The sequence below is a fragment of the Mesoplodon bidens genome, assembly GCF_964165515.1.
Source record: "Mesoplodon bidens genome assembly, chromosome: 2".
In the NCBI taxonomy this organism is placed as follows: domain Eukaryota; kingdom Metazoa; phylum Chordata; class Mammalia; order Artiodactyla; family Ziphiidae; genus Mesoplodon; species Mesoplodon bidens.
Window position 1 is genome coordinate 143,932,901 of NC_138177.1, and position 14,723 is coordinate 143,947,623.

The 14,723-nt window shown below is 52.9% G+C and overlaps 1 protein-coding gene across 4 annotated transcripts in view; it reads left to right on the forward strand.

The window, feature by feature from the left end:
* Nucleotides 1-876: 876 nt before the first annotated feature.
* TTC39A (tetratricopeptide repeat domain 39A) overlaps nucleotides 877-14,723 on the forward strand; it is a 48,770-nt gene continuing 34,923 nt past the window's right edge. For 2 of the 4 annotated variants that reach the window (XM_081224387.1, XM_081224389.1), the window contains exons 1-2: nucleotides 877-978; nucleotides 8,008-8,112. In XM_081224387.1, coding sequence (XP_081080513.1) covers nucleotides 941-978; nucleotides 8,008-8,112 — 143 coding nt within the window. In that variant the 5' untranslated portion in view covers nucleotides 877-940. The remainder of the gene's footprint in view (nucleotides 979-8,007; nucleotides 8,113-14,723) is intronic. The other 2 variants (XM_081224390.1, XM_081224388.1) reach the window with 2 other exon arrangements.

Here is a 14,723-nt window from a genome sequence, read left to right on the forward strand (position 1 = left end):
GTTAACTCTTCATGGGCCAGTGGCTCTTCTGCCAGGAGACCAGGTCGGCTTCAACCCTGGTCCTAGACATATACCTTAGGGCTGGGCACACAGTAGGCATCTGAGGAGTGTTATGGGTGACTCCACATAGGCCCTGGGGATTCAGGGGAGAGGGGTCCCAGAGGGCAAGGGTGTGCACTTTGGAGTCAGGAGGGTTGAGTTCCAATCACGACTTCCCATTTTTTAGGTGAGTGGCCTTGGGCAAGTCACGTGAACTCTGTGCCTTAGTTTCCCCATCTGTAAAATGGCAGCTATGGGGACTATTTGAGGAGGCGAGTGTGCACTGCTGGCTAGCAGTGAGTGCTAAACCGCGTTATTTTCTGCCTTCTGGTCTCCTGCAAACACAGTCAAGCTGTGGACAAGTGGGTGGGATTAAAATCCAAGCCTGACTCTGGAGGCCATGTCTTTCTTTGCATGAATGCCCCCCACCGATGCAGTAGGATGATGAAGGGCTCGGGTCGGGGGCGGTGAGAGTGGCAGGGAGGTGGACCTCAGGCCTAGGAGAACTTCCCAGGACCACACTGGTGGGGCTCCTTGAGGAAGGAGCGCGCCCCCGCTCCCGGGGGCATGGGCCGGGCAGACCTTGGGCGCCCCGGGGTCTTACCCGTCAGAGCGGAGGTGGGGCGGGGGCGCCTTCCGCTGGCGGGCCGGCCCCAAGCAGCCCCCGCCCGCTGCTGGGCCCGCGTCTGCGGTCGGCCGCGGGCGGGCGGCGGCCTGGCCCCACTGCGCAGGTGGGCAGACCGAGGCCCGGCCCTGCCCCGCCGCCTTCCACGCCCCCGGCGCGCCCCTCCCCGGCCGCCGCGTCCGCGGCTCGGCGGCACAGCGCCCGCTCGGGGTTCCGGCGGCAGCACCTGGGCCGCGGCTGGCGTCCGCGGGGGTACGCTGTCCGCCCCCCTCGGCGATGACCACGGCCGGCTCCCCGGGCGCCGTGCCGGCAGGGTAAGTGCGCTGCGGAGCGGCCCCGGAGGGCGCGGGCGGGCGGCGGGGGGCGGCGCCGGGCCTGGCCTCCCGCGAGGCCCGCACTGCGGCTTCCAGCCTCTGCGGGGCGGCACTGCGACCCCCGCCCCTCCCGGCCTCCGGGTTCCGCCGCCTCCGCCTCCGGGGAGCGGGGAGGGGGCTGCGCGGGGACGGTGGAGGCCCTGGGCACCCTGGGTCGGTCGGTCACTCCCCGCTGGGTCCCAACTCTGTTAGGAAGCTGTGTCCACGGCCGGGTCAGAGCCTCCTTCCTCCGCTTGTGGCGTTTACACCTCCACACCTGTGGGTGGGCTCTTATTGTCATTTCCCTTACAGGTGAGGAAACTGAGCAGTAGCTCTTAAATGACTTGTCTTAGGTCTCCCAGGAGGTGAGAAGTGGGCCTGGGATTTGAACCCAGCGATGCCAGACAGTACTTCATCTTCGGGGATATTCGGAGGAGTTAAATGACTAAGATAGGAACCGGCCCGGCCCACCGGGCACAACAGGAACAGGAGTAGTAAAGGTGGTGTTGTCACTTTCAACATGGCACTTCTGCTCATCCCCACCCCACCCCGTTGAGGAACCCTGTAGGACCCCTATACCACCCCTGTAGCAGTGCCAGCTGCCAGCTGCTGGGAGACCTGGAGCAACTCTTTGCCATTCCTGGACCCCCGTGGATAGGGGCTGGGAGCCCTGCTGCTGGGAGCTGGCACTGCTAGGAGGTTGCTGGGTGGAGATCCTGCGCAGGTGAGCTGGGAGGGCTGCCATTCTGCCTGGAGCCTCAACACCAGGGACAATGTTTGCCTAGGGCCTCAGGGCTAACACATGAACAGGGAGGTGACTCGGCTGGTGCCAGCTGTCAGCTGGAGGCCTCCACAGGGCCTGTGCGTGTCCCAGGCTGAGGGCTTGGAAGTTGGGTGGCCGGTGGACACCCTGGCCTGGGGGAGGGTTGCCTGGTGAGTCAGGCAGTGTTTTGTATGACATCGACCAAGTCCTTTATCCTCCCTAGACTTCTGGTCCCTCCTTTGGAAAATACAGGGAGGCTGGGCTGGCTACTCCCTTCCTTTTCTGGGCTGGTCTTTGTAAATCTGGAAGCTTCCCTTCTGCCCAGTCCTGAGCACCACCCCATTGAGCCCAGAAAAATGGTTTCCAGGAGAGAAGGCAGGCATGGAGCAGGGCACCTATTAAAGAATCCTGAACTCCCAGACTAGAACCCTCATTCATCCTCCTTCCTTGCACACTCACATCCCTGACTGAGGCCTCTCTACAACCCAGGGCTCCTCTGGCCCCTCCTTGGGCCTCCAGGGCAGTGAGCCTGCCCTTCTAGCACTGGCAGGTCATCCTCACACTAAACCATACCTACCCACCTGCGTGCCCTCCAGGTCCATCTGTCCCTGGCCCTGTTCAGTGCTATTCTGGTGGGGTCTGAGCAGAGCAGGGGCAAAGCAGTTCCACCTTCACCATAGACACTCATTCAGTCAGTCAACAAACACTCCCAGGCCTGCTCTGGGCCCGGCCCCATGTGTGAGGCTCAGTGGTGAAAAGACCAACCTTTAAATCTCCTCCACTTTAAAAATTATGAAATATTTTCAGCCTTCAGAAGAATATCACAAATAATAAAATGAACTCCATGCCCTTGCCAGCAAGCTTTTTCAGATGTTAACATTGTGCCCTGTTTATTTCATATTCTTTGTAAGAAATAAACCATCTCTGTGGACCAGCCCACCCTTCCCTCTACAGAGATAGTCACCATCCTGAATTTTGGTTTTATCATTTCTCTGTTTTTATTCTTTTGCTGAGTATGTATAAGCCTAAAAAATATGTAGTTCTTTAAGTTTTTTCTGTAAATGGAGTCATATAGCACAAATCATTCTGCAGCTTGCTTTTTCTCACTCAGCTTCAGGTTACTGAGATTTAGCTCTCTTGATCCTTGAAGCCCTGGTCCCCACTTGCCTTGAAGTATGATATGCCACCTGATGTAGAGACCATCATTTATTTATTTATCCAGGCTTCTTGGTGAACACTGAGGTGGTTCCCAGTGTCTTGCTATTCAAACACTGAATATTCTTGAATGATTGTCCTTTGCACATATGTGAGTGTTCTTCCACGTTGCCAGGTAGGAGTGGAATTGCTGGGATTTTACAGGATATGTGCACTCAATCTTTTAAAGTTACTTAGTTTCATTATAAAAGTGGTGCTGCTCGGTAAAAGAAATGATGGAAATACATAATCTTAGGAAAGAAAATTTGCTAACGTTTCCTGAATACTTCTTATTGTGCTTTCCACTGTCTCAGTCATTCTTCCCAGCAACCCTGGGAGGTAGGTCATTCCCATTTCATTGATGAGGAAACTGAGGCTCATAGAGGTTAAAGAACCTTCCCACATTTCTCCAACAAGTGATTGCTGAGCTGCAGCTTGAGTCCAGGGTTGACTGCTTTCAAAACTCCATGCTACCTAGGCCACACCACATCACTCCCTGCCACGTGGTACTCGCTTTATGCACAGCTAAGCGGGAGTCTGGGATCAGAGTCACAATCATATTTGCAATTTAGAAAGGTCACTGTGGAAGTGACAGATCCCCATGTACAGGTTGCCTTACCCCCTGAGCCAAAAGTCCCCCCTGAATGCTGTAAGGAAGTAAAAGCCAGCTCTGGTTCCAGTCTGCTCTCTGAATGACTGCCTCGCCCTGCTTCCGCTGCCCCACCCATGTCACCCTGACTGGGATCGGGGTAGGAGGGTTTCCTGTCTCCAGCGGAGAAGAGGGTCCCCCAGCTCTGCCCATCAGACACTAAGGTAGTGGTTTCCAGGCAGACCACCATCGGGACGTGGGAGGAAAGGGGAGTGGGGTGGCCCTCTTCTCACTTTGGCTTCAAGCCCCCTCCCCCACTACGCTAAAGTTCCTGGTGTTAGTAGTCACCAGCCATGCTCCACGCTCCACCCTGCTCAGCATCCTCCCCATACCAGAGTTTCCGCCTGGCACGGTAAAGAGGCCACCATCACCACTTGGGAACCCAGGAATATTTTGGCCAGGGCCCCGGCAGGGTGGCTTGGAGCAGAAAGGCCTTAAAGACATGGGACAGCCTGCAGAGAAGTGGGGACCTCAGTCACAGCCAGGGGAGGGGAATGGTTTGGCAGGTTGCTTTTGCAGAAAGTATTTCTGTCTTCTCCCAGGTTCCTGGGAGGAGGACATCAGGTTCCTGTCTTCACTGTCCTCACTTATCTATCAAGTGCAGATAAGAACATCTGGCTCTTGGGGCTAGTGGGAGGACTGAGTGAAATAATGCAGTCATCAATTTAGATAACTTGAAGTGATATTCTCGTAGTGGTGATAGGTGTTTGTTCATGCTATTATTAGGTCAAATGGGGCCAATGTCCCCAGCCTGCCTGAGCTCCCCAGCCAGCTGGGATGCCCCCATCCCACCCGTCCACTTACAGGCCTTCCAGAGCCTCTGTCTTCTCCACCTGCCCCATGATGGCCTGTGCCCCCTCCTCACTATGGTATCGTGCCTCCAGCCCTTTGCTCACACTCTTTTCCTCTTCTGGGACTTCCTTCTCCATCTTGTCCTCAATTCAGGGCCATCTTATCCAGAAAGCTTCCTTGACGGCACCCCTCTCACTTCCGGGCCTCCCCAGCCCCCCAGTGACTCCCATGATCACGGCCCTGATGGCTCTGGCCGTCACTGTAGCCCTCAAGGGCAGGCCCACGTCTGGGTCCAGTTTCTTTCCCCAGAGTCCAGCCCCAGGCCTGGCCCAGAGCCAGAGATCGGTGGATATTTGTGGCAGGGAAGAAATCAGCTCCAGGACTGCCCCAAAGCAGCTGCCCGTCTGCAGAGGTCACCGCAGACCCACCTCATGACATTTAAGGGGAAGTGGTGCTGGGGCTGCCAGGGGAGGGACTATGCGCTTCTGTGCTGTCTGTCCATTTGTCTGTGCATCTTTCTCTCCAGGTAGACCAAGGAGGCAGAACCTCTTTCTTGATGGGGTTGGAGGTGGGGGTGGGAGCGGGGTGTGCGCAGAAGTGGGAGGTAGGCTCTCGACTCTGGAATTGTTTAGAGATGGGCAGAAGCCAGGACAATGGGCTTGACTTCCTGGGGCTGAGCTGGTGGGCACTGGCTCAGGCAGAAACTTGGGTTAGAACCCACGCTTAGGCGTGTGACTTTGGCCAAGTCACCTCTCTTCTGTGCCTCAGTCTCCTCATCTGCAGTGGAGATAATAACCCCACTCCACAAGGCTTTGTGAGGGCTCACAGAGAGCCAGTTGAATGCCTGGGGCAGTAGGTAGTCACTGCCTTTTCATTGATTCATGCAACAGAGACAGTGGAATGAACACCATTCACTAGGCTAAGCCCTGGGTGCCAAGGAAGTCTCTGTCCCTGCCTCGTGAAGAGGGGGGCGGAGGCTGCTTCCAGTGGGGCCTTTTTGTCCCTGGAAAGGAACTTGATCTTTATCCTAAGAGTAAGACAGTGAAGGATTTCAAATCCAGAAGTGACATGGTCAGATTTCAGTTTTAAAAAGATAATTTTGGCTATTACGAGAGGGACAGAGTAAAGGGAATAATGCTTCCTACATTATCCCTTAAAAAATCTACCTAGAGGCTGGATGAGTTACAACATACATCCTTTAAAATACATTCCTGAGTGCCCGCAGAAGTAACAAATCCTCTCAAGCCAAGAATTAAGAGAGAGCTGAAATCAGGCTGGTAAATAAGATGAAGCCACAGCAACGTGAGGGTATTTACAAATTCCAGAAACCTAGAATCTTGAGTTTTAATGACACTTAAGGAATGGGAAATAAGGACTTGGGGCTACCCAACGACAGTGTGAAGAGTTGGAACTTAGCCTCCCACCACCTCACGTGAATCTGCCACCTTCAAAGGGCATCCTCAGCAAATAGGGGCATTGACTAGAACAAAACACCCACCCACCACAGAGGGAGACGACAGTTCCTGTGGGGACAAAGAGGCTCCCTGGACAGTTATACATGTTGGTCTGCCCTCACACAAATTTCAGGTTTGAATATACACTACCTCTGTGGTCCTGGAAATGCTAAACTAAAAAAAGTAACATAAATGGTCTTGGGGGTGGTAGCACCCCAGGGAACCTGGCTGAAGTCAATGAAAATCCTCTCTGGAGGAATGGATTCTCATTTCAAGATCCCTTTGGGGTCAAATAGGAGCTCATGGTAAAATTACAAAGCGCACAAAGAAACAAGTCACTGTGAGCAATAGATACCAGAAGCAAGAAATAGCAGAATTAAGAGTCTAAGATCCTAGAGTGATAAGATATCGATTATAACTGATTGTGTTTAAAATGTGTAAAGAAATCAAAGGTAGACTTGCAACGATACGCAGGGAACAAAATACTGCCCAAAATGACCAAGCAGATTTGAAAAGGATCCAAGTGGAATTTCTGAGATGAAAAATAAAATCACTGAAATTAAAAACTCAGTAGAGGATAAGTAGCAGATGAGACCCACTTAAAGAGAATTAGCGAAATGAAAGATCTAAAGAAATTACTTAGAATCTAACAGAGAGAGTGAACGAGACGGCAAAGAAGAGAGAGAAGAGGCATGAAAAACAATAAAATGGGATAACAGAGAGAGAGAAGAGTTAGCAATGGACAGGAGTACAGGAGGGGTCTTCCATCAGATGTGGGTACAGATGGTAGTGGCCTGGACTGGGGGGCACTGGGTGTAGAAGGAAGTGGATTAAGAGATGTTCAGGAGGTAGAACTGATAGGGCTTGTTGATGGAGTAGATGACGGAGGCCAGGGGGAGGATGTGTCAAGGATGACTATTTCTGACTTGAGAAACTTGGTCGAGGGGTACTATTTATTGAGATGGCAAATCTGGAGAACAGATTTGGGAGAACAAACAAAAGTTCAGTTCTGACCAAAACATGTTTCATTTTGCCTGGGAAGTTCTGTTGATGCATCACAGAGGAGGAGATATTAGAGCTGGGCCTTAAGATAGGTGTAGAAGTTTACCTGGTGGAGAAAGAACTTTTATTAACTTTGGGGGAAAAGGATCTCCTTTCAGTGAGATCATCGTGACACTTTTTAGAACCTTCTCTACTTAAAAGCGACCCCTTGAGAAGAGACATTCATAAGACCATCAGACAGGACTTTTGGGATCATCTCTCATCTTTCAGATGGGAAGCTGAGGCTCAGAAAGGTCAGGGATTTGCTCTCCTAGCCCAAGACTCTCCATCCATCCATCCATTCATTCATTCATTCACTGACTTAAGCTATATTTATCAAAAGCCCATTTTGTACCAGATACTAGGTGCTGGTGATACAGCAGTGAACAAAACAAAGATTCCTGCCCTCAGGAAGCTTATATTTTAGTGGAGGGAGACAGACAATAAACACAAAAATAAGTAAATGTCAGAGGGTGATAAGAGCTATCAAGAAGTGTAAGGACTGGAAGGAGGTCGGGTGTACTGGAGGTGCCATTGGGAAGGTGGCCCTTGAACATAAAAGGCCCTGGGCAGCTCTTACAGGGTGGCTGCCCACTATGGCCCGTTGTGACAGCGCCTGTAGGGTTCTAGAGTGCAGGCCTGAGGAGGCCAGGAGAAGGCCTAGAGAAGGAAGAGGAAGAAAAGAGCTGAAGTGGGGTTTAGTGGGTAGGCTGTGCCCCCCAGTGGGGGCAGAAAAGTCCAATGGGTCAGAAGGGCCACAAAGACTCCTTTTACCCTTGTGAGAAGTAAGATAAATTTATTCCCGAGGTTTCCTTGCACCAACCCACCACATCCCATCCTCAGCCCCTCCCCACGATCTCAGATGACACCACCCCCTTCTGCTCCCCCTCCCACCTTTAGGAACACTTAGAGGTAGGTCCAAATTGTCCTGTGTCTTAGTACAGAGTGGGCAGCCTGGAGGAGCTCATGACAGGCATTCAAGTGGGCCTTGGAGTTCGAGTGGGCCTTGGACAGCTCTGTTCCAGCCAGGACAGTCGAGCCTCTCAACTGAGGCTCTTTTGAGAGCTCCCAGGTCATGCCTGTGTCTCTCTCATCAGGACTCCTGTGAGCAGCCTCCATGAGTCCCTGGACCAGTGCATGACTGCCCTGGACCTCTTCCTCACCAACCAGTTCTCAGAAGCACTCAGCTACCTCCAGCCCAGGTGAGGCTTAAGCCCAGGTTGTGTGTGCGTGTGTGTGTGTGTGTGTGTGTGTGTGTGTGTGTGTGTGTGTGTGTACACACACATGTAAGTGTAGGGATGGGGATGTCAGATGGAGAACCAGAGGTTTCATGTGAGAGGAACCCTGTGTAACTCAACGCCTTCAGCCTTCTGGGTCACTATGACCCCTGAGAATCCCATAAAAATGGCTCAGGGTCCCCATTCCACAGCCAGGAACAGCCAGGCCCTCCCCAAGGTCACTGTGACTTCCTTCCCCTCAGGTCTTGCAGCTTCTTCCACTTTGATTTCTTGTTCCCACTGAATCCAGCTCTAAAACAGCCCCTTTTTGTTATTTTCCTCCAAAGCGCGGAAGACTTGAGTTGCTTTCTCTCCAGGCTTTCGGGCACTGATGACAGTAGTGTAGCCATCTCTTCTAGCGTTGACTGCCTTATTTCTTGTTTTGGCTGCACTGTGTGCGGGCTTTCTCTAGTTGCGGTGCACGGGCTTCTCATTGCGGTGGCTTCTCTTGTTGCAGAGCACAGGCTCTAGGCACGTGGGCTTCAGTAGTTGCAGCACGTGGGCTCAGTGGTTGTGGCACTCGGCCCCTAGAGAGCGCAGGCTTCAGTAGTTGCGGAGCGTGGGCTCTAGGGTGCACGGGCTTCGGTAGTTGTGGCTCGCGGGCTCTAGAGCGCAGGCTCAGTAGTTGTGGCACACGGGCTTAGTTACTCTGTGTATGTGGGATCTTCCCCGACCAGGAATTGAACCCGGGTCCCCTGCATTGGCAGGCAGATTCTTAACCACTGTGCCACCAGGGAATTCCCTGCCTTATTTCTAAATAATATGCTTAGAGTGCTCTTTCTTTACTTACCACTTTCTTCAATTTTTTAAAAACTGAAATTAAGTTGAGATATAATTCACATACCATAAAATTCACTCTTGTTACTTTTTGCTTTTACACATCACCTGATGGTTGACAAGAATTTAGCTCTCTTATACCCCTGCCTCACCTCCCTTCCCTCCTCCTATCATTATATCACAATATCTGGCTAAATCAGTAATCAGTGTTTTCATTATTATAACTATGTAATTATGCTCATTGCAGAGACAAGTCTTACATTATAAGATTACATTTTCTTTCTGGAGTTAATAATTGTCTTGTTTTTTTTATTTGCCTGATTCGCTATACGTTTATCCTGACCTCTTTATAACTACTCCATCAAGTCATGAGGTTTTCTGTAAATACTCAGATGTATCAGGTAAGCCCTCAGTCCCTCTTTTTCCTGGAAACCTCTCCCCTGGAGGACAGGCCTGTTTACTGGCCACCTTCCAGCTGGCTCCTGGAATCCCCTTTGCTTCTCTCCTGTTTGCTTGGCCTGGCCTTTTCTCTCTCATGTCGGTATCCTCCCTCATTTTACTAGAGCATGTCCTCTAGAAATTTCCAAAGAGAGAGTTGCATGAATATGATCTTTCCCCCTCAGAATTTTGAAGGCGTTGTTTTCTGCCCTGTTTTCTGGCATGTACCGTAGCCGGGAGAATCCTAATTCTTCTTAACGTGGCATGGGGTCTTTTTTCCTTCTCCAGAGATGTTTAGGATCTTCTCTTTTATTCCTGCAAATCTGAAATTTCACAATGATGTGCCAGAATGTAGGTCTTTTTACTTGGCATTTTTTTTTCTTCGTTTGTTTTGGCTGTGCTGGGTCTTCGTTGCTGCACGCAGGCTTCCTCTAGTTGCAGCGAGTGGGGGCTACTCTTCATTACGGTGTGCAGGCTTCTCATTGCAGTGGCTTCTCTTGTTGCCGAGCGCGGGCTCTAGGTGCGCAGGCTTCAGTAATTGCAACACACGGGCTCAGTAGTTGTGGCTCGCGGGCCCTAGAGCGCAGGCTCAGTAGTTGTGGCGCACGGGCTTAGTTACTCCGTGGCATGTGGGATCTTCCCGGACCAGTGCTCGAACCCGTGTCCCTTGGTTAGCAGGCGGATTCCCAACCACTGCGTCAATGGGGAAGTCCCCTTGGTATGTTTTTATTCGGAAACTGAGTTCTAGGAAATCCTCTTGTATGATCCTTCCACGTTCTGTTTCCCTTTCCTGGGCTTTGTTTAAGGCAGGTATTGGACTTCCTGGATCAGTCCTCTTCTAAGATATTTATCCGCACACCACCCCCCTCGCATTTCTTTATCTTTTTTCCTCTGATTTATGGGAGAGTTCCTCAACCTTATCATTAAATCCACTGACTTTTCTTTCTTGTGTGTAATCATATGATTAATTCCCTAGTACTCTTCAGTGTTCTCTGAATGTTCTTTTTTTCCTAAAACATCTTATTCTTTGTTTATGAGTGCACTGTGTTCTTTATATGTATATTTAAAAATATGAGTGTCCTGAGGATAGGACCTGGCATGTAGCAAGCCCTCTAATAAGTATTTATTGTTGTTATTACTATTATCGCAGAATATTATCTCTTTTAAAAATATTTTATTCTTTCCCTGCATAATCTTGGCTTTCTCCAGGTTTCCTTTTTCTGTGTAATGGGGGGAGTACTCTCCTCATGGTAGGGCGGGGGGCGCTACCCTGAAATGCCCGATGGTCCCTGGCTGTCTGTCTGGTCGTATTTAAGAGCACATTCACTCAAAGGCCAACTGGAAAGTCTGGGCCAAGAAGCCTTGTAATTGGTGGGTTCAGCTTTTGGATGATCTGGCAGAGAGCGGGCCCCAGATGTTAGCTTTTCCAGAGAAGAATCCTCCATTCCTCAATCTGGACAGAGAGCCCCTGGCTGCCTGAGTTCTGGGACTGGGATAGGGGTGAGGGGCCAGGGATCTAATCATGTCTGCTGCCTGCTTGCCTGATCCCCTCTTTTCAGCTCTAGGTTGTCCTCTGCCACAACTGGTTCCCCCAGGTCCCCAGGGAAAGCAAGTGCTGGGGTAGGGGTACGGCTTTCCCCAAGCCCCAAGCCAGGCCTGTTCAGTTTCTCTAGACCTGACTGACCCATCCATCTCCTCTCTGGGGTCAGTGGCCCAGCTTCTGAGCGGGGCAGCTCCAGGGCTTGGTGGTCCTGAGTCGTACCATAGTCACTCCGCGAGCAGTCCTCACACCTCATCCCCACCCTCTGGGGGGGATCCGGCTTGAGGTACGGCAGGGCCAGGCCTGCTCAGGAGTGGGGCCGCTGCCTGAGGCAGGCCAGGCCCCATCTTGCCCCATCACCGAACATCCAGGTTCCCCTCCCAGTGCTTTAGGAAGGCTCCCCGGCTCCCCTCCCCTCCTGGTCACTACCCGTCCCAAAGTGGCTCCTCTCTGCCACTGCCCCCTCAGCCCCCTCCTCGCTGAGGGGCTGCCTCACCTTCCCTCACCTCAGGAGGGCCCTCTACTAGGGGTCCCGCAACTCAGGCCCCCAGGAGGCAACGCCTGCCCTGAAGGAAGCACCACAGAGAGAACTGGCTTCCTGTGAGGCCACCTTTCATCTCACACGTGAGGCACTGTAACCTCTTTCTCTTGACTCCTGCCCCATTCCGGAAAAGGGTCTTTGTTTTCTTTTGAGTTGAAGCACTTCCTCCCCAAATAGTGGATGTCATGAGCACACTCCCCACCCCTTCTTGTGACAACCAAATAATGTTTCCAGAAATTGCCAGCTGTCAGGGGAGGGGCAGGCAGATTCAGTAAAAATACCTCCCCATCTCTGTTAAGAACCACTGGTCTAGATAAAATAATTCTTGCTCAAAAATGGTCTCCTCTCCCCATTCACAGCCACTGAAGCTGTGAAGGATGCTGGGGGTCAGTGTCATCCACTGCTCCCCATGGCACGCATGGTGTCTTGTTTCACTGTCACCCACACTTTGCCCTCCGGGAGTAACTGGGCTTTTCAAGCCTCCCCCCCCAACCCCCCAGCTTCTGCTTTCCCTTTTTCACTTCTTTCTTTTTTTTTCCCCCAAACTAACACCGGAACCTGCATGTTATACTACTTTGTTGTTTGTTTGTTTGTTTTACAGCAGGTTCTTATTAGTTATCTGTTTTATACAGATTGGTGTATATATGTCACCATATATACACCATTTGCTTTCCCTTTTTCACTTCTTTGAGTAGCTTCTAGTTTATTTTACTTCATGCTGTGTATGTCCCTGAGCACTGTCTCTGGAACATGGTATCGACACTACTCATTTGATGAAAAAAATGGTCATGGTTGATAAGTAGCAGGACCAGGATGCACATCCAGCCCCACTCAGCTCCACAACCCACACTTTGCCTCCTGGGCCATCCTGGATCTCAAGCAGGTGGAGTTTCCCTGGCACAGAAGGCCTCACACCTGCCGCCTCTTCCAGGAGGGAGGGAAGGAGGTAGAACAGGTGTGTGGGGCCGAGGGAGGGCGGTGTGCCCCTGCACTGTCCCGGATTCCTCTGAGGGAGGAAGCAAAGTCCCCTGCTGAGAGGGAGGGGCCAGGCTGGTGCTTGGCTGGGGAGGTGACAGGGACTGGGCGGAAGTTTATGAGTGGCATGATGGGCCGAGGTTGGGGGCCCCGCTCACAGCATGCCTGTCCGTGTGGCTGGCGGCTTCCTCCTGCCTTGCTCAGTGGCAGCGCTGCGGAGAAAGTAGGCGGTCGCGCGGCTCCTAACCAGTGCAGCGGGAGTTGGCAGGCCAGCAGTGAGGGTTTTGACAAGAGAGTGGCTGGTATGAGGAAGCTCAGCTGGGGGGTCAGGGAGAGAGGACAGGCTGGAGGTGGGGGGATGGTGCAGTGGGAGTGACTGGAGAGATCACACAGGCGGAAGGCGGGGAGTCTGTGGCTGGGAGGGTGGGTGGTATCGTGCAGGACTCCAGAAGCAGAGCTGGCCTGTGGGCTGACGGGGAGGTCAAGGTGTGACCCATGGGATGGGGCAGTTGGGCGCCTGGGGCCGGTTCACTCGGCAGCACCTCAGGAGTGCCCTCATGTGGCCGGCGGCGGGCCAGGTTCTGGGGCCGCAGTACCGAGCAGGGCGTGGGCCCTTCTCAGGGTTCCTCACGGCACCAGTGAAACAAGTAATAATGGCTTTAGGACCAGCCACATACCTTCCGGGGTGCACTGCAACGTGAAAATGTGGAATTCTTTGTCCAAAAATTATTAAGGGTTTCAAGACGGTGACAGCAGAGCATTAAACCAAGCATGGAGCCCTGTGTGACTGCACAGATCGCACACCCGCCAAGCCAGCCCCGGAAGTCTTCCTGGAGGAAGTGACACTTAAGTTGAGAGAGGTTGGATGAGAAGGAGTCAGCCAGATGGAGAGGGCATTTCCAGGCAGAGGAACGGCCGGTGCCAAGGCCTGGCAGTGAACAAGGGTCTAGTGTATTTGAGGAAGACAGATAGTCAGCCTGGCTGGGGTGGGGAGAGCTGGGGAAGGTCCCAGAAGGGAGAGGGCAGGGTGATGGAAGGTGGACTGGGGATATGAGTCCCCCAGAAGGTGGTTGGGCTGGAGAGGAGGGCAGCGAGGTGGTCTGAGAGGCGTGGGGGGATTTCATGAGGGTGAAGGAAAGTGGCTTGGAGGCAGGGGGTCTGTCTCTAAGACAGGCTGCAGGGGGGCATCCTCGCCCAGAGAGGTCCTCGGGAAGTAAGGCCTTAGGCTGCGACTGCAGGGGGGTCCCCAGGAAAGAGCAGTGGGGTTTGGGTCAGAGTCAGTCGTCCTGACGGTGAGGACAGGATGGCTGACGAGTAGCTGACAAGGGCCTGAGCCCTGGCTACTGGCAGAGGAGGGAAGGGCCAGAGGCCGCTGGGCTTAGCAGACCTCCAGGTGGCCAAGGAGTCCCCGGTCCCAACACCCTGCTCTTCTGATGGCTCTTCCAGTGCCCTCCCCATCTTGACAGCTGGTCTAGGCCTGGCAGGTGAAACCCCATTGGGCATCATGTCCTAGAGGTGGGTCTAGCTCAGAGGTGAGGGGATCGTTGCTTCTAGGGGTCTGGTCGCCATATGTACAACAAGGACTTTGTGGAGTGCAGACTAAACTTGGGGTGCCTGAGGTCTGGGGGGTTGTTATACCTCTGTGCCCTGAATCCCAGTCCAGACCAGAGTTGGGGGCTTCCACGTCATGGGCTGGGGAGGGGCTAGGATTCCTAGCTGCAGGTGCCTGTCCGGGCCTTGGGCCTCAGACTAGAAATTCCACTTTGCCTGCCAGCTGCCCAGGAGGGGCTCTCCCTCCTACTGGGCTGGGCAGGTGGAGCTGAGTCCCAGGCCTGGGACCTGGGGGTGAGGAGGGTGAGAGTTGGAGAGGCCTGGGGGGAAGGGGATTATCTGGGAGGTGGATCTGTGTGCTGCCCGGGAAACCCTTCCTCAGGGAGAAAGTTTTTATGTAGGGCAATGACCCTTGACCCTGGCAGGACACAGAGGGACTCAGACTCACATTCATTGAGCATCGGTGTTATGGCCCTGGCCTGAGCACCCTACTTAAGCCACCCAAAGTCCTGGGAGAGAAGGGTTATTGTATCCATTTTACAGAGGAAAAGACTGAGGCTCAGAGAGGCTACAAGACTCACGAGGATCACACAGCTGGGGACTAGCGAGGCCAGGATTCCAACCTGTGTCTGAGAGACTCTGAAGCCTGAGTTCTGTCCCCACTGCAGACTGTGGCCTCCTTTCCACAAGCCGCTGCCCTCAAATAAGCAGTTC